The sequence below is a fragment of the Guillardia theta genome, assembly GCF_000315625.1.
Source record: "Guillardia theta CCMP2712 unplaced genomic scaffold GUITHscaffold_107, whole genome shotgun sequence".
NCBI lineage: Eukaryota > Cryptophyceae > Pyrenomonadales > Geminigeraceae > Guillardia > Guillardia theta.
Window position 1 is genome coordinate 175008 of NW_005434567.1, and position 24992 is coordinate 199999.

Below are 24992 nucleotides of genomic sequence, written 5' to 3' on the forward strand. Positions count from 1 at the left end.
TCCCTCCTCCCTCTCCCTCTCCCTCTCCCTCTCCCTCTCCCTCTCCCCTCTCCTCTCCCTCTCCCTCTCCCTCTCCCTCTCCCTCTCCCTCTCCTCATCCACCGGCAACATGCAACAGCCACCAACACAAATAATCGTGACGAACGATTCACCTGCAGCTCCCCAGCCTCTCGGTCCACCACGAAAGTGAACTGAGTTGAATCGCATCAGCCTCCTACTCTCACTCGCCCCCTCCTCCACCTTTCTGTCCCTCAAGATCCTCTGGCTGACAGGGTCTCCCTGGTTCGAACACCAGATCAGCTCTCCACGCACAGCAGGAGAACATTGAGAATGGTTGCAAGCATGTGAACTGACTGGATTGCTATCTTGACAAGCAAGAACAGGAGCGCACGATCAAAACAAGAGCCCCAATATCATCAGCAAGGGTATGAACAACATGAACAACATGGACATCAAACAACAAGGACAACACAAGATGTAATATCGTCTCCCGTAATCTTACAGTGTCGTCCGTGATTGCAAAGAACAGTGGCTCAGGTATCGATGCAAGAGCTGCATCTGGCATACCAAGACCTGGTAAAACGAAATCACTTGCAATCCTGGCATCGTTGACATCACATTTCGTCAAACTTCACGTAACATCCTTCATGGTATTACTTCGTGTTTCACGTAACATCTCCCCATGAAATCACATCGAACTTCACGTAACATCTCCCCATGAAATCACATCGAACTTCACATAACATCTGACAATGCTTCACCCAAGATGCCGTCGACGCCATTGAAGTCCGCGGAGTCGCATTTGGTGATACACCCAAACTGCAATCAAACCAGCAACAGCGTCACAGCAGTGATGGGGAGACGCAGCAGGAGCTCCTACCTTGGTCCTCGCGTAGTAGTGACCCAGTTGAACGATGTCCTGCCGATGGTTGTCAGAGCTGCAGAGCAGTCACCAGCTCTAGTGCCTGTCCTATGTATCCTCGCAGGTCAGCTGTGTCCGCGTACTTGAGGTCAAACCCGTCAAACAAGACATGTGCGAACGACATGCTCTGTCATGCGCATCGTCAGACAAGGCACTAGCAAGAGTGAGTTGTGATGGAGGAAACAATGGGCAACGAGGAGGACAATGACAAGGACGAGGTCGACGAGGAGGAGGAGCAGAGGCTTGGTGACGAGGACGAGCTCAAGGGTAAGGACATGGAGTATCCAGGAGATTCAGAATGGCGGGATCATGTTGCGAATAAATGGCAGGCCGTGTACCTGCAGTGGGTGAAACTTGTCCGTCGAGTTTGCGATGAAAGGCGCGTTCACATTCTTCTGGAACGGGTCGTACGCCAGCAGCAAGCGGCTTCACAGAGCTAAGAAAACAGAGCCAGCAGACATTGCAAGAGCTACCTGTGCACAAGGAGCAGGAGCGCAGGGCAGAACTTGTGGCTCATTCCGAACGCACTAGTCACCATAGCATCCTATTCCAAAGATCGCCACGAAACCCTATGGTATATTGTCAACTCTTCACTCCTCTTCCTCCCCTCCTCCTCCCCCTCCTTCCTCCTTGCCTACACGTGGTTAGATTCTCAACTCGTCCTCTTCCTCCCTTCTCTCTCCCCTTCCCCTCCCCTTCCCCTCCCCTCTCCTGCCTTCGTTACTGCCATCCTTCCCCGTCACTGGTGCCAGTCGACCGTCGGGCCCCGGTCCGTGGGCCCGTCGTTCAGCCGTGTACCGTAGCGTAGCCGGTCCGTCCGCGGGGCCGGCAGCCCGGCGGCCGGGGAGCGGCCGGGGAGCCTGCCGCCTGACGTACCGCGGCGCCGCACTGCGCAGGCGGCGGGGGCAGCGGCCTTCACTGTCGGTCACCGCCTGAGTCCGCGACGGACGGCGGCGGGCCGCCGCCGGGCGGCCGGCCGGGCCGGGGCCCCCGGGCCCCCGGCAGTGCCGCGGCCACGGTGCCAGTACGGTGTGTGCAGTGCCGCAGCGGGCCGCTGCCAGCCTGGCAGTACACCCGGCCATACCGTACCGTAGTACCAGCCTGGCAGGCTATGGCGGGCCGGGCCCCCCGCCGCCGCCGGACTCGACTCGGACCCGGAGTCAGTTGCCAGGCTGCGGCCAGCCCCTCGGCAGTTCAACCGGGTTATTCACTTGAAATTGAAGTTAAGTTAAAGATCAGCCTGTGCCGGTACTACGGTACGAGGACAATCAGGAGATTCGAGGCCCGAGGCTTGACCCGGGGCCCTGCCACCGTGCGGCCGCTCAGTCACCGACGGACTCACGCCGTCCGATCATCGCCCCGCTGCGCCCCGGGTGCCAGGATCGGACTCAGTGGCCAACTTGACGGCAAGCCGCGCTGATCATCGGATCCGCCGCCGGCGGACTCCAGTGAGTGGCACCGTCAGTGTCGGCACTCGGAGGGCCGGCCCGGGGCCCGGGGCCGGGACTGACTCCCGTCGGACGGTCCGAGCCCGGCGCGGACCGTGCCGTGTCCGATCAGGCTCCGAGTCCGACGGCCGTACTACGCAGCCCCCCGGCCCCGCCGCCGGAACTCGCCGGCGCCCGGCGCGTCGGCCCCGGGCAGGCTCCGAGTCTCGGAACTGCCCTGGCATTGTCCACGCCGTACTGATTTTTAACTTAACTTTGAGTAAACAGTTTGTAGGAGTCATCCAATCATGCGGCAGGGCCCTTCAAGTCACGCCAACTTGCTTGGCTGGTCCATGACGGTCACGTTACTCTTACTACGTTGTATCTTGTAAGTCAATTTAGTGGTACCAAGAAAACAATGAAGCAGAGGGATCGAGATCGCGGGAGATAGGCGGCAATCTCAACGATTCGGCGTTCCGCCCGTCACACGACTCAAGCATCTACACCACCCTACCCCATCTCATTCAGCAGATTTCACAGGAATCTGTGGGGTCATCTGATCGGACTGTGGAGATCGAAATGTATCTCTGGGGCACCGGGCCCGTCATGAGCTGACTCGGTCAACGAGGGGGTGGGGATATCCCCCAACCAGGGACGAGAAAAGGTGGGGGTGGTTTACACCCTACTTTTTTACGTCATTCGTACCGGTTCTAAGAGGAGTTCACTATTTACCTGGTAGTCAAAATAGCGACCTTGTGGGTAAGGGTGGGTCATTGTAGGGGTCACGTTGACCGATCAATGCGCAGTCCAGGTCGGATCGCCTATCTACCAGTGGGTAGAATGAGGTGAACGAGGGGGTGGAGGTAGTCTTTCGCCCCCATTTATTTATAAAACCTTATATTGAAAAACAATTATTTCCTCTCCATGGCCCCCGCCTCATCTCACCCCCACCCCTCTTTCTAGGCTTCCTAGGTCCTACCTACCCATGTCAATCAATGTCTTCTTGAGTGACTACCCCTCTGTTCCCGATCATTCTTCAGGTGATATATGTACCCCACCCTACTTTTGACTCCCTCAGACTGAACCACCTACCCTACGAAGGTTCCCAATCAAACCTACGTCGCTTGACTTCTGTCCCCAGGTACGTCCTCCATCAACACCCCCACCCCTACATTTCCCTGCAACCATCCCTGGCAGTCCCTGCACATTACCCCACCCCACCACTCATAAACATCCCTTTTATGTACTGCACTCCCATGACCTACCACCCCCTTGTGCTCAGGTTCCGACTACCCAAGTCCGAAAAACTCTATTCCGCCAGTACGCAACTCATCGTACCCCCTCTCTCCATTGATAAATGACCGGTAGTATTTGCACCAGACCCCTTCGGGATGACGTAATCAAGTTCCGGAGGCCTCCGGACCGGTGGATTCATGATACCACCGGTCAGGTGGTCCTTCCACACACACGGGGTGGTTGTCAGTACTGGTACCCCCACCTACTTTGAGACTGGAACAGTACCCTACCAGTGCTCGATTGGTTTGTATCTACACGTGTATAACCCACCATGCCATAGGTAGGTTGCTGTAGACCTACGCAACACCTGGGACCTTTTCCTAGGACATCGCACTACACAGTCATCTATGACCAAATGTATAGTATATAGCAGTGACTCCGAGAATTTTCAAGAAGGGGTGTTAGTGGTTAATATGGGGCAGAGTAGTATCTCCAAAGCTAAATATTGGTATTGAAAAGTTTTAGCTATATATTTCTCCGTAGACCAAACAAGAGTCCAAACTTCATTTCTCCAAGGGGAATGTCAACGGCTACCCCCTGACGGAAACTGGAAAACTCCCTTTAACCAGTAGGTTGTACGGGGGATATGGATCCGTCTGCTTGCAGTGAGGAGGTCGACTTGAAGACGAGCAGCAGCAGCAGCAGCAGCAGCCCTTCCCTCTTCCCTTTTCACCAGCAGCACGCTCGCAGATCGTCGCTGAGGAGCCTCCAAGTCCCTGCCAGAGCGAACTCATTCTTTGAGAGGACGTGTTTTGTGCCCACCATCGGAGAATCGGCATTGAAACAAGCTCTTGCTGCCCAGCCATGCCCTTGAACGTGATTCAGGGAAACTCTTCCCAGAGCCCGCAGAGCCACGAGAAGAGGAGCTCTCCCATGGAGACAACTTCGCACCAGCCTGGAGTAGAGGACGCTCCTTGTACGCCTCCTGCATCACCCAGGAAGCTTGTACAGGCATACGATGAGAAGAATGTTCCCAAGGCTCCAATGAGGCAGAGGAGGATTGCCCTGCCTATCCCTCTGGAAAAGAAGAGAAAGCTGACGCAGGATATGATCGGGGACGACGACATCCTGCTGCCTCCGATTGAGGGCAAGGCCTCGATGCCTGCACGGATCAACGTGGAGGATGCAATTGAGATGATCCTGCGCGGAAAGTTCAGGAGGTTGGTCTGAGGATCGTCGAAGCCTTCCTGATTGATTGATTGATTGATTGATTGTTCCTGTAGAAGTCCTTGACTTCTTTTGTATAACTAACTGATACCTGCCCGTAATTGAACTGTAGTAAGAGTTAACCTTCGTGGAGAAGTCATTAAATGGCCTAAACTAACACAGCCGGTTGTTGTTCGCTTACCCTTCGATCTTGGTTTTTGTCAAGGATACGGGAGATTGCTCCCTGTTTCTGATGTGTTTGTCCCTTTGCGGGTACTTCGTTGCGGATGTTCCGGGACTTTGTTCTTATCAAAGTGCAACAAAGAAACACTGTTCGAAATCTTGTTATGAGGAGATCTAATCTTGAATAGACCAGCGCGACGTAATCTTTCTCTACTATCGAACAAAGTTGATGAAGGTGGTTGATATCTGAGGTGTGAGAAGGTAACAGGACGACAAAATTTTCATGTAAACAAGAATAAACAGCGAACAGGCTTTCACAACATCTACCTTTTTGCCGGACCATCTGGACTGGCGCAGCGATCATCACTGGCTCGTAGGAATCTCTAGTCCAATCAGGCGCATGGCATGCGACCTCGCCATGGCCGCAACTTGTAGCAGCTTCCTCATCTGCATCTTCCCTAGCAGTGCGATCGATCTCAGACGGGTCAACTGCCGGCCTGCAGGAGTGATGAGGGGCTGAGAGCTCACGAAGTTCTCCTCCTCACCCGCTCGCTGCTCTCTCTTCTCCTTCCACAGCTCTCCCAGTTGCGCTCTTGTCATGTTGACGTTTTGCAGGCAGAGTGCACTGGAGCAGGGGGCCGTCAGTTGTCAACGCAACCTCATGCGGCTTCGCCGCCGCGTCGACTCACCGAAGTGACAACCATGCTCGAGCTTCCAGCTGCTCATCGTCCAGGGCAGCAATGCAGCATGGTGAAGAGCCGTTGCGGCAACTGGCAGCCATGACATCAAGGGATGCGACGTGTGCACGCAGGCGGCACAGAACTCTGCGATAGGATTTGTCAATGGACGGAATGATCTCAGTCGAGTCATGGAAGGATTGTCAAGACAGCAGAGCGTGAAGGAGGTTGTTCTTGCGAGGAATGAAGATGTCGAAGACGATCCCATGATAGGCAACTGGTTACCTGGATCGCGCCAGGTCATTCTTATGCCCGAGCCAGTCGCCGGGTTGCTGCCATCGGTCATCAGGCACAATGAAGTTGCGCAGCTATTGGAGCCTCTCACCCTTGCTATCTCTTGAAAGACTGTTGCGCCTGTGATTCCAGCAAGCAACGAAAGCTTCTACATCACCAATCACGTTAACTCGGCAAAGACGAGAACAAGGCAAAGGTAGCTGAACAAGAGCATCAAGAGCATCATCGTAAGATCTTCCTCTTCCTTCTTATCCTTTTCCCTCTCTCCTCCTCCTCCTCCTCCTCCTCCTCCTCCTCCTCCTCAGATAAGCACGATCGCCATTCCTACCTCCTTTAATGCCGGGCCAAAGATCTGCTCCTCTTGGGCAAAGCTTATCCAACCAGCAGCATACAACTGATCGTCAAAGATCCCTGCTCGAAGTCAGAAGCCAAAGTAACAAAAGAAAACCAGCAGGCAGGCAGGCACGAACGCACGCACGCACACACGCACGCACGCACGCATTCCTCACCGTATCGGAAGAGGAACTCCTCTGCCGTCATCGACCAGGTGTACGCATGGCAGACTTGCTGCCCTGCTAAGAACGATCTCCCAGCGTACAGTCTCACACTGAAATCCTCCCCATCTGGCTGCTCCAGCACCCAAACCCCCTTGGCTTCCCTGCAGTGATTGACCTTATCCAAGTACGGGACCAACATTGGCCTGCTGGTGCGGAGGGAGCGATGAGGCCAGCAACTGCACGTCTTCTCTACCGCGGGTTGCTGTGATGTCTGACGTAGCAAGCAATCTGACCTTGCAAGCGCTGGGTTGCTGTCGAAGCTCGTATTCGTATGCAAAGAGTGCTGGGACCTCCCTCCAAGAGGAACAGGAATACCTCCCAGCAGGCTGCTCCTGGTCATCGGGTATGGCGGGGGATGGCGAGAGCTCGGGCTCAGCGGAACATTAAAGAATCTTGATATGAAGAGCGCCCAGCACCTCAAGAAGAATTCTTGACTGACCGTCCTGCCGCAATCCTCAGGATGAACCCATGGGGAAACAGGGGAGGAGCCCCAGGCTACCTCGGAAGCGCTTGCGGCATCAATCTTTGCACACTGTCAAGCAGCCTCCTCAGTCTCCCAACAACCTCCGTACGCAGCTGCTCCAGGCCCGTCGCTCTGAGCATCTGCCCTAACAGGTGACTCGCCCTAACTGAGAAGAAACTCACCTACCGCGCCGTCCTCTTCCCCCCAGTAGATGATGCTGTCAAGTTGATCTTGCGACGGGAGGGTGGAGAAGTAGAAAGAGAAGGAGGAGCTGTTCCCCTTAGCAAGCTCCGACGTGAAGTACCTGCATTCAACTTAACCCCACTCTCTCCATTGATCGTCTCCTACGTTAGAAGAGCGAGTTCCTCCGCATTCAGAGCAAAACCGCGGGGCCAGTCCTGCTTCATCCATCACCAGACATTCTTGCTGAGGGGCAGGTGCTTCCTTCATACCTCGAACTCTCGTCGCACAAACTCCTCAACTCTTGTTGTCATGGAGCCCATGTGCTCATGCGGGATGTTATCAGCAGACATGACACATCTGTAAGGGATCGAGAGGATCATCTCCCCTCTATGAATGTTCCTCACAGCCATCATGCTCTCTTGACCGTCTACCCGTTGGATCCTCAGAGCACTTGTCCCTGTCAAGTCCCCGCATGCATTCGTCGGCATGCTTCGGTGCCGAGCTGAGCATGATGCCAGGCTGAGCGGCATGACGAACAAGACCATGACGAACAAGACCATAACATGAGCTGCCCTTGCTACCGCCTTCTCCACAGCTAGCACTGAGACCATGGGGCTCTGCCGAGTTCTGTGGCACTTTCAGACGGGTCCCCCCATCCTTCTATTCCTCCTCTCCCTCCTTCATGGCGACGAGGTAGAAAATATCATGAGGGGGTGCTGAAAATCGTCGAATTACCGCGATTCATTTGTTTCCTGCAGTGGAAGAATTTCGAGAGATTGAATCAATTCTTCGAATCCAAACATGCTCACAAGCTGATTTCAACCTTCTTTCAAACTCTCCCTTCCATCGATCGGCATCTGATTCCATCATTGAGCTCGTCTGTCGAGTAGAGTGACTCTCCCTCCACTGATCACCTCTTCTCCTTCCGCTCTCCTTCCCCTCTCTTTTCCTTTGCTCGCCGTCCTCCCTCCCTCTCTTCTTCCACCTCCTCCTCCCTCCTCCCTCGCCCTTCCATGCATCCCCACAAAGTCCTGAAGTCTTCACGGAAGAAGAGCACAAAAAACTATTTGAGCTCAATCAATATATGTTATCATGATTATCTTACTAAGTTACTTCGAGATGGTAGTGGTGATCGTGAGTAGGGGTACACACTCACAAATCGTCTTTCATCACGGGTATATTTCACTGTTTTTGATGGGTAATTTATATGGTGGGGTACTTCAATCACCCGTCCTCCCTGGAAATGAAGGGGTGATACAGCAAGGAACTTGCTACTCTCCAAGTGGGATTAGAATGGGGTATCTGGTGTGTTTGACGGGGTACTATAAGAAAAGTACCCCCAATTACACCTCGCAAAAATGGTTTATGAGGGGGGTACTCCAACAAAAATGGGGGTACTTGTCCGGGAGAGATGGGTGCTCTCTTGGCTCGAGGGTGGGTAATATAGCGAAGGGTCAGGATCCCAAAGGTCACATAGCAATGGTGAGCGGCGAAGGGAGGTGCATGCAGGATTGACGGCGATGCGCATCTGTTCGCGAGATGATGCATGGACAATCGTTTCTTATAATACATGATGTTGTGAAGTGAGGTCGTCTGTGCCATGGGATGTGTTGATCGCTCAGATGCATCATGAAGCTGCTTCATGCATTCTTCGATAGGGATAACGTTTCCGTTCGTTTCCTGTTCATGTGACTGGAATGTTCATCGTGACTGTGCTCTGTTTCTCTCATCCCTTTATCTGAAAAACTATCTCAGCATATGACAATCATGCGAATGCGTGTCTTTGTTCCAAGTCTTCTCCTTGTGGGGCTGCAACTTGTTACGATGCTTCGTGTTGTTTTTATGTAAATTTGTATGAAGCACAGTTGATCACCGGAACAACAAGGTGCTCTGTAACATTGCATGATTCCTCTTGGAGTCACTTTTTGTCTTCTGCTCGTGTGATTTTGTGTGTTCATCACCTTGTTTGCGCATATGTTGCAGGCAAAATGCTGAGAAATGAAAATGATCGAACTGGTGTGACAGGTCTGGAGTGTAGAAACCGGTCTTGACAACGCGCAAGCCATCGGCGCTGCCGTTCCTCAGCGCATCACCACCTTGATGGCTGCTCCCATCCCTCAGCAGACCACCATGTACGAGGAGATAGCCTCGTGCGAGCGTTGCTGAGAGCTTGTTCAGGTTGAACTGGGCCAACCTGTCTGAGCGCGCACAGAAGATCAAGGGACTTAACTTCTGCGCCTCCCAGTTCGTCACTGAGGACGAGGTTGAATAGTGTGTTGTTCCAGGGGATGATGAGATGACTGTGCTGAACAGGTCAAGTACTGCGTTGCCAAGCTGTTCTCCGGCGACGTCAAGTTTGCTACCATGGCAGACTATTAAACGACATCTATGATATCTTCCTTTAGTTTTGACAAACAGACTCTTCCGGATCCAAACTTGTCGGGTGTTGGAAACACTGCAATAAAAGACTTTGACAACAGTCATAGCTCATGTTTGATCCTTTATTTTAGTTGATTGGCTGATGTGGTGGCGAGAGTTTCTCATCTAGCTAAAGCTCTTGTTCCCTTGGTGACAGAGACGAAATCTCCCTATTCGACTCCAACATGCTGATCTTCTTGGCAAGGATCCGAACCTGAGTGCACTTTCACGAAGGGAGGGATAAGCTTTAGGGATCCGCCAAGTACCTTTGTTTCAAGCTCTCTCTGCCTCAGCGTCTCATCTTGAACAATCTTCTGTGTTTCCTCCATAACAGCCATGGCATCTGTCATCTACATCTCATCAGACTTGTTGAGCAAGTGAGACACGTTCAGGTACTTTGCGCAAAGTAGCTTCGAGCTGGCCATTGATGTAGTGCACAACGTTGTCATTGTTCTTTCGAACTTCGTATATAAGAGACTGAGAAATCATTACGCGCACTCCCACCCATTTAAACAGACATGCCGACCTGCTTCAACTGATCGATTTCGTCCTGAGAGGGGTGCGCTTGGAAGGGTTGTGTGCAAGAGAAGGGCATCTGTAGAGATATCAGTTCAAGTCAGCAGAGCAGGCATGCGAGGCTCAGTCTCAGCTGCAGGAGGTGCCGGTGGGGTAAGGAGAGGAGGGGGAGGAAGAGCGCAGGTACCGACTGGTCCATCTGGAAGTCATCGGAGAGAATTTCTGCTGGGTCCGAACCCTCCGGCGCATCCTCCACGTTTCCTCCCTGCGGCCTTGAGCCGTTGATGCCATCGACAACAGCTGCATTGTCAATGTTCGATTCGTGATCCCCTAGTGAGGAAGAGGAGGAGGGGGGGCACGGAGGAGGAACAGGCAGGCAGGAAGAAACGTGGAGAGACAGAGACGAAGACAGACACAGACACAGACATCAAGATAAAGAGACAGATTGGGAAAGGAAGAAAGTAAGATTGATACTGTCTTTTCGTGATCAAGCAAATCACCTGCCGACTGCGAGGACTGCAACCATTCCCTCACCCTTGACTGGGCGGACTCTGAGTGTATAGGCGGAGCCGCCTGCCAGCAGAGAGGAGAGCGGAGAGATTCAGCGGTCATGTCAAGGACAGCAACAGCTCAAACAACTGCTCCCGGGGATAAGGAGGAGCGGAAGGAGGGAGAATGCTACTAAGTCTGTCTGTCCCTGACTTGTCTCAACAAGTCAGATCATGAGACTGTAATACCTTGGGAGAGAGGGAAGGGTTCAGCCTCGGCATGTCCTTGTATCTTCTTACAGTCACCCTCTCCGCATGATCTTGATCCGGACTCTTGATCAGAAGCCGTAGGGTAGAGCCCACAGGGCCTGGTGGGACCACTATGATTTACTTGGAGAGGAGGAGGCGAAGAAGGGGGGAAAGAGGAAGATGGAGAGGGCAAAGGACGAGGACGACGAAGAGCAGGAGGAGCAGGAGGAGGAAGGTGAAGAGGGAAGAGGAGAAGCAGGAGGAGGCTTGCGATTTACCCATGATCATCTTGCGTACGTCTTTTAGCTCCAAGTTGAAGACCGCCATGTCATCCACGCTAAGGATCACTGCCCCAGGGAGGATCCCGGCCTGAGCAACAGCGAGGACGAGAGCGGGAAAGGGAGGGGAGGGGCAAGCCGGGAGTCAGGGACCCGTCGGGTAAGATGTCAACAGCAGCAGCACCTGCTCGGCTGCTCCTCCTGCCTTGGTATCTTTGACGATGACGTTGCCAAGATTGTTCCGGAAGAGGTGCAGTCCAATCCCGACATTCTCTTCTCCTTCGCTCACTGGAGGCAGCGATCAGACTGGCGGGGTGTAGTCGAGCAATTACTCGCCAGTGTACTGTGGAAGTGATTTGCTGGAATGGTGAAACATGCTCGAGCTTCTGCAATGAACCATCCGGACATGTCAAGGTCAAGAACCTCCTAGTGTCTGCTGACCTCCCGCACTCCTCAGGATCGATCCTCACGTGGACCTCAAGTGCTCAGCGGCTCTGCTGAAGAACCATCCGGGTGAGATGAGAGGACCAGTGTGATGGAGGGATAAGCGAGGCAGCGTGCGTACCGTGTTTGCTGTCAACTCTGTCTTGCTCTTCCAGAGCTCTCAGTCGTGATGTGACCCAGGAGTCAAGATGAGGTCCTCGATAAGATCGCTCGCTCTCCTGCGGACTCTCCTCGTGTGGTCCACTACACTCAAAGTATAAGTGCCACTGCCTCCATCCTCTATCCCTTCTGCTCATTGCGGGCTCCTTCCCTGATTCCCTCATACCTCCTTCCCTCCGTCTCCCTGCTCACTCTTCTCCTTCTAACCCGAGCAACACAGCTCAAATGCTTGACGCAGCCGCAAGTTTCTTTTCTCCTCGTGCACGCTCCTGCGCTTTCCCCCGGCTTCTTCCCCTCCACCTTTGAATTTCTCCCACCTCCACCTCCTACCTCCATCCTCCCATCTCAAATCTTTTCAGCCCCTGGCCTGCTCCGCCTAATGATTCCTCCGAGTCAGCCTGAAGATCTCCTATGCGGCCCTGGATCGACCTCCGTGGTTTCTCTCCTCCCAGCCCTAAGTTCGGAAGTTCCGCCACCTAAGCTGCGACTTTCTAGCGGGCAGCTTGCAAGCGTGTTCCAAGTTCCTATCGCTCTTCTACTGTCCTTCTCCTGCGCCAGGCTCATCCTGCCAGGTAGATGATGCTGCCAAGTTCCTCAACGTGTCGCAGTGCCCTGCCCCTGCTCTGGGAGTCCCGCAGGCTGACCTGACTCAGCCTCGGTCCTCCTCTACAGTACCTCCTCCTCCTCACTGAGTCCTCCCTCCCTCCCTCTCCTCGCATGCCTTCAAATCGACGAGCCGCTTGTTTCTCGTCGGCCCTACCGGGCCCACTACTGGCACCTCGGCAACCTGCCGATAACCCGGGTTAACTAAAATCGTCGCAATAATGTTTTAAATGTTTTAAAAGGGGAGTGGCCATACAGTTTTAACTTTCGACGGTAACAACATTATAGCCAGTACTGTGAATCTCTGTGATCGTGGTACCGGCTAGTGCGAAAGTTGCTTTGACGGTAGTCCACTCCACGGTAGTAACGGTACCCGGATGACGGAACGGTAGTCCAACGGTACTAGTACGGTAGTACCGTACCGTAGGCTAGCAGTGACTATCATGGCAGTGGGGCTCAGATTGTTGGTGACTCGGTGATCGGACGAGTCTCCTACTGCCAGGGTCAAGGGTCTGGCATGGCATGTCCATCAGAGTCATGAGCAGCTGCAGTGGCGCTACGGAGGGTCCGTTGAAGCGTCACCAGTCAGTGCCGCAACTTGACCGTACGGCAGTGACATGGTGCGCCGAACTTACTTGACGAATGACTTGAAACATGTCAGTCACCAGTAACGATCTTCACGGCGTGGAGTTCCGAGTCCATGGCGGACATAATGCCATAGTGTTCTGAGTTTGTACTGAATGTAAGCCTCCGATACAAGGCAGCATCCATTCAGGATCCGGGAAGAAGTTCCGAGCTCGGAATCGGGAGCCGGCCACGTTTAACTTGACACCGTCCTACTATGACGCAAGGTTTCTTGTGTCCCGACCTCAATCAGCTGACAAAGCACGGTATGTCAGACCGGGCAATAAGAAGAGAGTGAGAACGCGGAAAGAAAACACAAGAGCCAAGATGGGGGGAGGGAAGGGAGATAAGGAAGGTGGAGGAGATTAAAGAACAGAGAAACCAATATCAAAGGAGGAGAGAAACGAAACCAGAGAATAAGAAGCTACACAAAGGCAAGTAAAATGAAATCTATGACCTCAATCCCTCCCTCGCCTCCTCCTTTCATGTTGCCACTCTTGCTCATCCCTGCGATGGTGTCAATAGAGCAACAAGTCTAACGCTGACAGCACCATTACCAACAGAATCAACCTCCAGCAAGGGAAAGAAGCGAAGAGCTCTCGATGATAAGATGCTTCTTTTCAGCACACATAAACCAAAACAAGCAAAAATCAACAAACCACCAACAGAGACTCTGATCAAAATGGTATTCAAAAAGAAGGCACAAGTCCCCCCGTTGGGCCCTGTGTACCCAGCGTTGCACTTGCAGTCCGTCAGGTTGCTGCTGCCCGCGGCAGAGTAGGCGTGCTCGGGGCAAGCGACGCAGCCGCCGGGGTTACTGCCAAGCTTGTACGTCCCTGCCGTGCACTCACTGCAGGGACCCCCGTCAGGGCCCGTCCAGCCGGCGTTGCACTTGCAGTCCGTCACGACCAGCGAGCCCCCAGCTGACCATGACCCCGTCGGACAAGCCTGGCACGGGCCCTCCTCGGGCCCGTACCGACCTGCGACGCACGTGCAGTTGTGTATGCTGACTGATCCTTCCATTGACGTCACGCCTGTGCTCTCCGTGCTGCACGCGCTGCACCCTGCCGACCCCGTCGAGCTCTTGTACGTGCCTGCTCGGCATGCCGTGCAGGCTCCCCCGTCGGGCCCTGTGTACCCGGCGTTGCACTTGCAGTCCGTCAGGTTGCTGCTGCCCGCGGCAGAGTAGGCATGCTCGGGGCAAGCGACGCAGCCGCCGGGGTTACTGCCAAGCTTGTACGTCCCTGCCGTGCACTCACTGCAGGGACCCCCGTCAGGGCCCGTCCAGCCGGCGTTGCACTTGCAGTCCGTCACGACCAGCGAGCCCCCAGCTGACCATGACCCCGTCGGACAAGCCTGGCACGGGCCCTCCTCGGGCCCGTACCGACCTGCGACGCACCGGCAGTCTGAGGGAGAGGTCGACGCCGGGGCTGCCGTGTCTGCCTCTGCCGGACACGAGGAGCATTGCCCTGCTCCGAAGGCGCTCTTGTACTTGCCCACGTCGCATGCTTGACACCTGGGCGTGTCCATGACAGCGTAGAGGTAGTATCCGTTGTAGGGGCAGGAGTAGTAGTAGGAGCTTGTTGTGATTGAGATGGTGATGGTAGTTCCCACAGTCTTGGTCACGCTGATAGGAACGGTTTGAAACCTGGATGGCTGACAGGAGTAGCCGCTGTATCGAAGGTATTGCCCGTAATACGACCCATCCACGTACACGTTGAAGTACTTGGTGGATCCTGAAAAGCCTGTATGCATCACATCGAAGCTGAAGGTCATGGGGCTGGAGGTGACGAGCATGTCGAAGGAGCATGACGGACTGTAGCTGGATGTCGACCCGCACACCGGAGCTTGCGTGTATCCCGGCAAGCATCCACAGTCCGCAAGGCTCGTCGACCCCTCTGGCGACGTCACGCCCGTGCTCTCCGTGCTGCACGCGCTGCACCCTGCCGACCCCGTCGAGCTCTTGTACGTGCCTGCTCGGCATGCCGTGCAGGCTCCCCCGTCGGGCCCTGTGTACCCAGCGTTGCACTTGCAGTCCGTCAAGTTGCTGCTGCCCGCGGCAGAGTAGGCATGCTCGGGGCAAGCGACGCAGCTCCCGGGGTTACTGCCAAGCTTGTACGTCCCTGCCGTGCACTCACTGCAGGGACCCCCGTCAGGGCCCGTCCAGCCGGCGTTGCACTTGCAGTCCGTCACGACCAGCGAGCCCCCAGCTGACCATGACCCCGTCGGACAAGCCTGGCACGGGCCCTCCTCGGCCCCGTACCGACCTGCGACGCACGTGCAGTTGTGTATGCTGACTGATCCTTCCATTGACGTCACGCCCGCGCTCTCCGTGCTGCACGCGCTGCACCCTGCCGACCCCGTCGAGCTCTTGTACGTGCCTGCTCGGCATGCCGTGCAGGCTCCCCCGTCGGGCCCTGTGTACCCGGCGTTGCACTTGCAGTCCGTCAGGTTGCTGCTGCCCGCGGCAGAGTAGGCATGCTCGGGGCAAGCGACGCAGCCGCCGGGGTTACTGCCAAGCTTGTACGTCCCTGCCGTGCACTCACTGCAGGGACCCCCGTCAGGGCCCGTCCAGCCGGCGTTGCACTTGCAGTCCGTCACGACCAGCGAGCCCCCAGCTGACCATGACCCCGTCGGACAAGCCTGGCACGGGCCCTCCTCGGGCCCGTACCGACCTGCGACGCACCGGCAGTCTGTGGGAGAGGTCGACGCCGGGGCTGCCGTGTCTGCCTCTGCCGGACACGAGGTGCATTGCCCTGCTCCGAAGGCGCTCTTGTACTTGCCCACGTCGCATGCTTGACACCTGGGCGTGTCCATGACAGCGTAGAGGTAGTATCCGTTGTAGGGGCAGGAGTAGTAGTAGGAGCTTGTTGTGATTGAGATGGTGATGGTAGTTCCCACAGTCTTGGTCACGCTGATAGGAACGGTTTGAAACCTGGATGGCTGACAGGAGTAGCCGCTGTATCGAAGGTATTGCCCGTAATACGACCCATCCACGTACACGTTGAAGTACTTGGTGGATCCTGAAAAGCCTGTATGCATCACATCGAAGCTGAAGGTCATGGGGCTGGAGGTGACGAGCATGTCGAAGGAGCATGACGGACTGTAGCTGGATGTCGACCCGCACACCGGAGCTTGCGTGTATCCCGGCGAGCAGCCACAGTCCGCAAGGCTCGTCGACCCCTCTGGCGACGTCACGCCCGTGCTCTCCGTGCTGCACGCGCTGCACCCTGCCGACCCCGTCGAGCTCTTGTACGTGCCTGCTCGGCATGCCGTGCAGGCTCCCCCGTCGGGCCCTGTGTACCCAGCGTTGCACTTGCAGTCCGTCAGGTTGCTGCTGCCCGCGGCAGAGTAGGCATGCTCGGGGCAAGCGACGCAGCCGCCGGGGTTACTGCCAAGCTTGTACGTCCCTGCCGTGCACTCACTGCAGGGACCCCCGTCAGGGCCCGTCCAGCCGGCGTTGCACTTGCAGTCCGTCACGACCAGCGAGCCCCCAGCTGACCATGACCCCGTCGGACAAGCCTGGCACGGGCCCTCCTCGGGCCCGTACCGACCTGCGACGCACCGGCAGTCTGTGGGAGAGGTCGACGCCGGGGCTGCCGTGTCTGCCTCTGCCGGACACGAGGAGCATTGCCCTGCTCCGAAGGCGCTCTTGTACTTGCCCACGTCGCATGCTTGACACCTGGGCGTGTCCATGACAGCGTAGAGGTAGTATCCGTTGTAGGGGCAGGAGTAGTAGTAGGAGCTTGTTGTGATTGAGATGGTGATGGTAGTTCCCACAGTCTTGGTCACGCTGATAGGAACGGTTTGAAACCTGGATGGCTGACAGGAGTAGCCGCTGTATCGAAGGTATTGCCCGTAATACGACCCATCCACGTACACGTTGAAGTACTTGCTGGACCCTGAAAAGCCTGTATGCATCACATCGAAGCTGAAGGTCATGGGGCTGGAGGTGACGAGCATGTCGAAGGAGCATGACGGACTGTAGCTGGATGTCGACCCGCACACCGGAGCTTGCGTGTATCCCGGCAAGCATCCACAGTCCGCAAGGCTCGTCGACCCCTCTGGCGACGTCACGCCCGTGCTCTCCGTGCTGCACGCGCTGCACCCTGCCGACCCCGTCGAGCTCTTGTACGTGCCTGCTCGGCATGCCGTGCAGGCTCCCCCGTCGGGCCCTGTGTACCCGGCGTTGCACTTGCAGTCCGTCAGGTTGCTGCTGCCCGCGGCAGAGTAGGCATGCTCGGGGCAAGCGACGCAGCTGCCGGGGTTACTGCCAAGCTTGTACGTCCCTGCCGTGCACTCACTGCAGGGACCCCCGTCAGGGCCCGTCCAGCCGGCGTTGCACTTGCAGTCCGTCACGACCAGCGAGCCCCCAGCTGACCATGACCCCGTCGGACAAGCCTGGCACGGGCCCTCCTCGGGCCCGTACCGACCTGCGACGCACCGGCAGTCTGTGGGAGAGGTCGACGCCGGGGCTGCCGTGTCTGCCTCTGCCGGACACGAGGTGCATTGCCCTGCTCCGAAGGCGCTCTTGTACTTGCCCACGTCGCATGCTTGACACCTGGGCGTGTCCATGACAGCGTAGAGGTAGTATCCGTTGTAGGGGCAGTTATTCACGTAGCTGGAAGTTTGGACTCGTACATGGACTGTTGTTCCCACAGTCTTGGCTACGCTTATGTTCACACGCTCGAACTTTAACTCGTCACAGTCGTATCCTTCGCTCTCGAGGTATTTTCCGTAATACGACCCATCCACGTACACTTCAAAGTACTCGGAGGAGTGCGAAAAATCGGTATGCATCACATCGAAGCTGAAGGTCATGGGGCTGGAGGTGACGAGCATGTCGAAGGAGCATGACGGTGCTGGGAGCTCTTTCGACTTGCAAATCGCATGTGCTCGAGCAACTTCCAAAGCATATCCTGCAGGACATGAGCACGTGGTATTGCTCAAACAAGTCATGTTGTTCTGAACAAATGCTTGCGCCTTCAATCTCAGAAGAAGGATTGAGAATGTGACAAGAACTCTAGCTGAGGACGTCGACTGCTTCATGACTGAACCTATCAAGTCTCTTGCTCACCACCTATTTGTTGAGCATCCGCTGAGAAAGACAGACAGTCAATCAACGATCGTCTCCCTCATGCTCCTTGTTTCACCTTCTCTGCTTCAGCCGCCAGTCGCACATGCATGGCTGCAGGCCAGCTGCTCGTCTCGCAGGAAAAAAGCTTTTTATATACATACTAGTGACCAGCTCGTACCTTGCGGTACCAGTCTGAGATAGTGGTACTATGCTTTACTCATTAATAATACCTCCCTCTACCAAGTTATACACAGTGCTGCAACGACTAGAACAGTTGAACATAAAATGAGTATTACGATGGAGTACTCAGTTTTTCACTTAACTTTCGGAGTAAACTTGCCAAGTTGAGCTAGAGTCTCCGTCCGATCATGGGCCTGGTTCACAGCCGGGCCGCCCGGCGGCGCCGAGTCGGACTGACTCAGTGCGCCTCAGGCCGGACGTTAGCGCAAGGGGTAAATTTAGGTTGTTTTGCACGGGCATTTAAAATCGCTGTGTACAATAGAACGTGGCATTAGCGGCGTATCGAGGCCCCAAGTTTTTTTTTCACGGTCTCCATTCAAGTCCAATTTGAACAGGCGGTAACGCTCACAACAGTGCCGCCGCAATCACATGTGGTGAAACGGCGAGGTGGGCTCGGGAAAACATCTTCATCTGGGGGAAAACAAGGTATTGTTTTCCCCCAGAAATAGCCGTTACGGAATATTATTCAAATTTTCCTAACCGCTAATGCCACGTTTTTGAGAAATTGTGAGGGAAAACAAATACATTTTATTCTGCACCCCTTGCGCTAACGTCCGGCCTCACTGAGCCTGAGTCAGTGACGGGCCACATCCGATGCCCGCAATGATGATCACCTGATCAAAGCCTCAGGTCCTGAGTGAGACTCTCCGATGCCGCCGCGGCCGCGCAGCCTGGCAGCCTTGAACCCGGACACTCAGAGAATCATGGCACGGTCCCAACATGGCCCTAAAGATCGGGACTCAGTTTCCGAAGTTCCGGGCCGCCCGGCAACTTGGCAACCGACCGTCGGGTCCAATGCCATGACAGTGATGCCATGATCCATTACTAGTACGTCATGATCTTGGATTTTGGGCATTTTCTTCCGCCAGTGGGTTGTCTTCAATCGAGAACAAAAGTAGGGTGGCTCCGGGGTAGTTGTATAAGTACTGTATTCTACATTTGCTGCTCTGGTACAAATTACATGTTTTTAACAATTTCAAATCGATTTCAAAGCCTCTGAAATCGTCAAATCCCTAGCGCTTGCACGCCGGCACGTCTCCCCATGACCTTGGCACGCAGTACACTGAAAGAGGACCCAGCGTGACGCCATAATGGAAGCGGACGGTACTAGGCTGGACTGGCAAACCGTGGCAGTGCCGCCGCCCGGGCCGCCCGGCATCCGCCGGATAGCGTGGCAGTCCCCCCAAACTGAGGCGCGGCCTTTCTCGACCCGGGATGATGCCAGGCGCGGCGGCAGGGCCGCCTTGCCCGGCCGCTTCAGGCGCCCGGCCGGAGCACTGAACTTCCGATTGGACCGTCCGAGTCGGGCCGCGCGGCCGGGGCCCTCCGAGAAAGGCTGCTGAGTGGAACGGCGGGCACCGTGTCAGTCGGCGGGGGGAGCCTCACAGTGACAGGCTCAGCCCTGGCAGGCGGGGGCCCTCGCCGGGCCTGTTGAAGCCAGTGAGCCTCGGAGACGTCCCTCGGAACCCGGCGACACTCGGCGGTCAAAACTCTCAGGCTTTGACCGGGGGGGGGGGACAGACTCGCCGGGCGGGCTGGGCCGGGGCCGCCCGCCCGCTCACTGCCGTGCCCCTGACTCTGGCAGTGACTCAGGCCGCCGGACTCCAGTCCTCAGTCACCTGGCGGCCGGGCGCCGCCGCTGAGTGATACCCGGTACCGTACCGCCGGACAGTCGTCCCGGCGGCGTGTGCCGCGAGTGCCGCATCCGATCCGATCGGACTCTGAGGAGCCTCCAAGTACGGTCCGAGTCAAGCCTATTACTACGGAAGCAACTGTCAGCCCGGTGAGGCAGCGGCCGCGGCGGCCCGGCCCGGCCCCGGCGCGGCGGCCCGGCGGCGTGAACCGTTCACGGTTGAACTTTTAGGTCCGCGGCCGGGCCGGCCTCGGGTTGTCGGGCAGAGAGCAGAGTAAAGGACTACAACAACAGTACATGGGATAGTGCGAGGAGAAGACGTCGGAAGCAGGGGCAGGAGGAGCAAGGACAGCAGGAGCAAGGACAGGAGGAGCAAGGACAGCAGGAGCAAGGACAGCAGGAGCAAGGACAGGAGGAGCAAGGACAGGAGGAGCAAGGACAGCAGGAGCAAGGACAGGAGGAGCAAGGACAGCAGGAGCAAGGACAGCAGGAGCAAGGACAGCAGGAGCAAGGACAGGAGGAGCAAGGACAGGAGGAGCAAGGACAGGAGGAGCAAGGACAGGAGGAGCAGGGACAGGAGGAGCAGGGGCAGGAGGAGCAGCTCGCCAACAGCATCTGCTCATGAGGAGCATGAAACCTGTTTGTCGCCTGCTCCTCCTCTCTTCCTGGATCATCCTGCTCTTTCCCTTGCTGGCTGTGATGGGACAAGAGGGAAGGAGAGTCATTCACCTTGTAGCATACAGGCGTCATGGACGCGCCTTGAATTTGTGGCTGCGCGCCATGATAGCCGGCTCGTTGCTGAGGGAAGGAGACGTCCTGGCTGTAAGCAGCGACTCGCCAAGGCTCTTGCTCGAGGTCCTGGAGCAGATGGGTCTGCCGAAAGAGAGGGTCTTAGTTCAACCTGCTCCTCTGTACGATGAGGAGGAGCTGCAGGTTTGGAGGCATCGAGTGCTGCTATCCCTGGAGGACTCGCTGTTGTCGACCATTGCGGAGACCCTTGTCATCGTGGACTTGGACGCCATGGCTGCGGATCTGCACAGGATGGACATGGAGGGGGAGGGAGGAGAGGAGGCCAGTCTCTCTTGCTCGATGGAACATGAAGCGCTCAGTGGTATCGCTGTGACATGCAGGCAGGATCGTCGCCGAATGCTGCAGGACAAAGGAAGGGAGCCGAGGGGGCAGGAGGGACAGGAGGGGGAGCAAGGGATAGCTGGGGAGAAGATTCAATCGGAGGATAGCCTGGGCTGCATGGTGGACGGGGCGATCGTGGTCGGGCCGATCCACCAGGTCCTCGAACTTGTCTGGAGCATTGCGATGGTGGTGGAGGCGCTTGCGCTGCGTCATGCTCGCTTCAGCCGCCGGCTGATGCTGACGATCGTCAAGAAAGTCGTGCAGGTGCGACGGGGGCAGCTGAGTGCTCTCATGACGGTGAGGAGGGGAGGAGGGGAGGTACAGCTGTGCTTCCACAGCCTCGGACGGGAAGTAGCAGGCACGAGGAAGGAGGGGGAGGGAGAGTCCCGTCCGCTGCTTGCGTCACTTCAAAGATCTCTCTCCTCTTTCGTCTCGTTGGACCGACAAGGCAGCGCGCAGGAGGAGGAAACCAGGGAGGAGGAGGTGAAGCTGAAGGTAGGGGGAGGGGAATGGGGAGAATGGGAAGAAGGAGAGGGGTATCTGTCTATCGGGGGCTATCCGGGGAGGCTGGGCAACTGGCTTTTCCGAGCAGCGGTTGGGTTGAGCTTGGCGTGGGACTCTGGGAGAACGTTTGTGCTCCCTCGCTTGCTTCCTTGCCTCACGCAGCACCCTGGGGACCCCGATCCACCGCCCTGCTCCTTCTCCTCCTCCTTCTTGTCGGGGGTGAAGAGGATAGGCGGGGAGGAAGGGATCGTGTGGAAGTCAGCACACGAGGAAAGGAGGAGCGGGTTTGATCCAGAGCTGCGGGAAGAGATTCTTAACGACAGGGAGGACAACGTTCTTGTGATGGGATTCTTCCAGTCGTTCCGCTACTTCCACCACCACAGGAGCAGAATCTTGCAAGCTCTCCGCCTCCCCGTGGCCCTGGAGCAGGCTGCATATGCTCGTTTCCAGGATATCCTCTCCTCCTTCCTGCTCAGCGGCGGCGATCGCCGCCCCCTCCTATCTGTTGGGATCCACGTGCGCCGGAGTGACTACCTGCTGTACAAGGACAAGCACCCAGTGCTCCGGGAGGAGTACTACAGGAGGGCGATGGAGGAGGTGGATGCGAGGAGTAGTGGAAGGAGAGTCGTGTACTTGCTCTTCTGTGACGAGCCGGAGTGGTGCAAGGAACTGGGATGGGTGGAGGAGAGGAGGAGGGAGATGTTTGTATCCTCCTCCTCCTCCCCCGACTTCGTCGATCTTCTGCTCATGAGCCTGTGCCAAGTCCTTATCATTGCCAACTCCTCTTTCAGCTGGTGGGCGGCGTACATGAGCAACGCAACGACGGAGGAGGACGCAGGAGACGAGATGGGGGGGAAGACAGACGAGCGGTGGATGGGGAGCGAGGGAGAGCGGAGGAAGGAGGGAGGAGGAGGGGAGCGAGAGGTTGCAGATCTCGGAGAGGAGGCAGAGGGGTTTGTTATCTGCCCAAGGGACTGGTTCGGTCCAGCTGGACCCGAGCTGGATCTGAGTGATCTCTACCCGAAGGGCTGGACAGTGCTGTGAGCTGGGTGTGAGCTGCTGATGGCTTTGAATGGTTGTACTGCATGTGTCAGGTAGCAACTCATGGCCGGTTTCATCAGGCGCACATTTCAAAAGGTTTTGCTCTCTTGCACGCCTGGCCACAAGGTGATATCCCTGCTCGCGGTGACCCGCTTACACCATCGAGCTGGTCGCGTTGATCGAACCATGACGCTGAACAGCATCAAAGTCCTTGATCTGTCTTGGAGGTTTCCTCCAGCATGGGCAGACCCATCAGTGTCGCAATATGTGCGGGTGGCGGACGACCTTTTGGATGCAAGTCATGTCTGGAGGTTCTCAGGTTGATCCACGTGCATGGGCACAAAGTCGCGGATGACTCCAGAGCAGTCAACGCGCTGCACAGAGACGGGAACGTGTTGGAGTCGTTTGGAGGAATCGTGATGATGTCGTCAAGTTGGGCTGAGCCTCGGAAGATCCTTGCGAACCTGAGCCTTCATTGTGGAAGGGACTTGGTTACCTCGGAAAGGAGGCAGCAGGCAGGATTCTAAACGTTTCTGATAAAGAGAGAGAGATGAGAGGAGGTCGGGCGAAATGGAGGAGAGGAGAAGAGAGTAGGGAAGGGAGGAGGGAAGGGAGGGACGTTAGCGGAGAGAGGGGAGGAGGAGGAGGAGGAGGAGGAGCATGACGCATTCAATATCTCAGTTGGGCACGACGCAACTAAGGAGATAGCAAGCTCGTGCAAACAGAGTAAAGAGAGCATAAGAAAGGAAGGAGAGGCGAGAGACGACGAGGGGAAGCAGAGAACGAGCATGAGGAAGGGCTGCGGGGCTAGACCCGATAGCTCAAGGAGCGGGGAGAGAAATCTTGCGTCTCAGTGGACCTGGTTGAAGGTTTCTTGTGTTCGTCGTGATGCTCAGCTCCGTCGCTCTTGACAGGTTGAAACCTCCGGTCGTTGGCCTCGATGAATTGATCGGCGTACAAGTCTGGGAGGGCATGTGAGGAGGAGGCGAGGAAGAGGAGGGAGGCGGAACACACAAGAGAGAAGCAAGGTGGAGGAGGAGGGAGGGGGGGAGGGGAGGGGAGGAGGGGTATGACGAAGGTGAAGAGGAGAGCGAAGAAAAGAAGGAGCGATCCTCATGTGATTTTTGTTGCTTCCTCACCTGGTTTGATGGTTGAGATCGGCTTTGGAGCGAAGAGATACTTGATGACATGCGCAACCTTCTTGCCGAACGTCCAGCCCTGTGACGATGCTGAGATGATGATGGAGACGACAAGAGGAGGAGGAGCTGCAGCAGGAAGAGGAGGAGCAGGGGAAGGGGCAGGAGCACAAAGTGCAGTAAGAATAGGAGGAGCAGGAGGAGGAGGAGCAGGAGGACTGACCTGGAGGAAGTCGATAATCCCAATGTAGTATGCTCTCTGTATCCCTCCCTCCTCCACCACGTAGGGCTGGCCCGCGATACCACCAGGGGGAAAGGAAGGGGAGCCGCTCTCATGGCGACAGTCGCGCTCGATGACGCCAACAATGAGCGAGTAGTCCATCAGGCCGGAGGCCTTGAGAACTTTGACGTCCTCCCTTGCCGCCTCCACCACGTGCCTGCAGTCTTGGGGGAGGAGGTTGAAGACAACCTGCCTTGACTTGGTCTTGCCTTGCTTGTAGCGGATGCGAGAGGACGGGAGGATACAGTCGCAGAGGCCCTCGGAGACTAGCCAGTGCACCATAAACCACCTCTTGTGGACCTGCGGAATTGACTCGCCTTTCTGAGGGAGGAGGAGGGTGAGTGAGAGGTGCAGGAGAGCAGGGAGGGAGTGGAGGGGAAGATGAGCAATGGAGGGCTGGAGAGCACGAAGGGAGGAGAGGAGAAGATGAAAAGGAGAGAAGCAGAGAGGAGGGGGAGAGGAGCAAAAGAGCAGAGAAGAGGAGGAGAAGAGAAAAGGAGGACGACGACGAGGAGGAGGAGAGGAAGAGAGGAGGAGGAGGAGGAGAGGAGAAGAAGAGGAGGAGGGCAGTCAACGTCAAGGTCACCTCACGGATGATCTTGTCGTCTGCGCAGCCTTTAAGATCGAAGACGGTATGCAGCTTCTCAGGAGGGAATATGCTGGACATGACCACGTAATTCCTCTTGTCCTTGGGCCTGTCAAGCCGCTGAAGTGTTAGAGAGGAGGGGGAAAGAGGGAGGCGTGGGGAGGGAGGAAGAGGAGGGTGGAGGTAGGAGAAGGTGGAGGGTGGAAGGAGGAGGTTCGAGATAGGAGGTAGGAATTAGGAGGTAGGAGGGGTACGAAGAAGGAGGCGGGAGGCGGGAGGGGGGAGGAGACCTATAAAAGTGGAAATAAATCCTGGCCAGCAGCGATGCCCTCCCGTGTCCCTACCAGCCGGGTCAGAGCAGAGCCCTTGCATACAGCAATGTCGTCGTGGTCGGTATCATAATCAGCATAGTTGTCATGATTGACATCTTCGCTACC

General features: G+C 56.3%; 2 protein-coding genes across 2 annotated transcripts in view; one reads left to right on the forward strand and one right to left on the reverse strand.

Annotated features, from left to right (window-relative positions):
- Positions 1–1439, reverse strand: part of GUITHDRAFT_145651 (hypothetical protein) — a gene marked incomplete at both ends in the record, with an annotated part of 5887 nt that extends 4448 nt beyond the window's left edge. The window contains 8 exons of the mRNA XM_005823524.1: positions 153–191; positions 241–279; positions 503–573; positions 762–819; positions 881–919; positions 954–1049; positions 1261–1348; positions 1396–1439. Of these exons, the coding sequence (XP_005823581.1) occupies positions 153–191; positions 241–279; positions 503–573; positions 762–819; positions 881–919; positions 954–1049; positions 1261–1348; positions 1396–1439 (474 nt within the window). The remainder of the gene's footprint in view (positions 1–152; positions 192–240; positions 280–502; positions 574–761; positions 820–880; positions 920–953; positions 1050–1260; positions 1349–1395) is intronic.
- A 2794-nt stretch (positions 1440–4233) lies between these two features.
- The window catches only part of GUITHDRAFT_155207 (hypothetical protein), a 34161-nt gene continuing 13402 nt past the window's right edge, over positions 4234–24992 (forward strand). Inside the window, exon 1 of the mRNA XM_005823525.1 lies at positions 4234–4966. Coding sequence (XP_005823582.1) covers positions 4450–4815 — 366 coding nt within the window. The 5' untranslated portion in view covers positions 4234–4449 and the 3' untranslated portion in view covers positions 4816–4966. The remainder of the gene's footprint in view (positions 4967–24992) is intronic.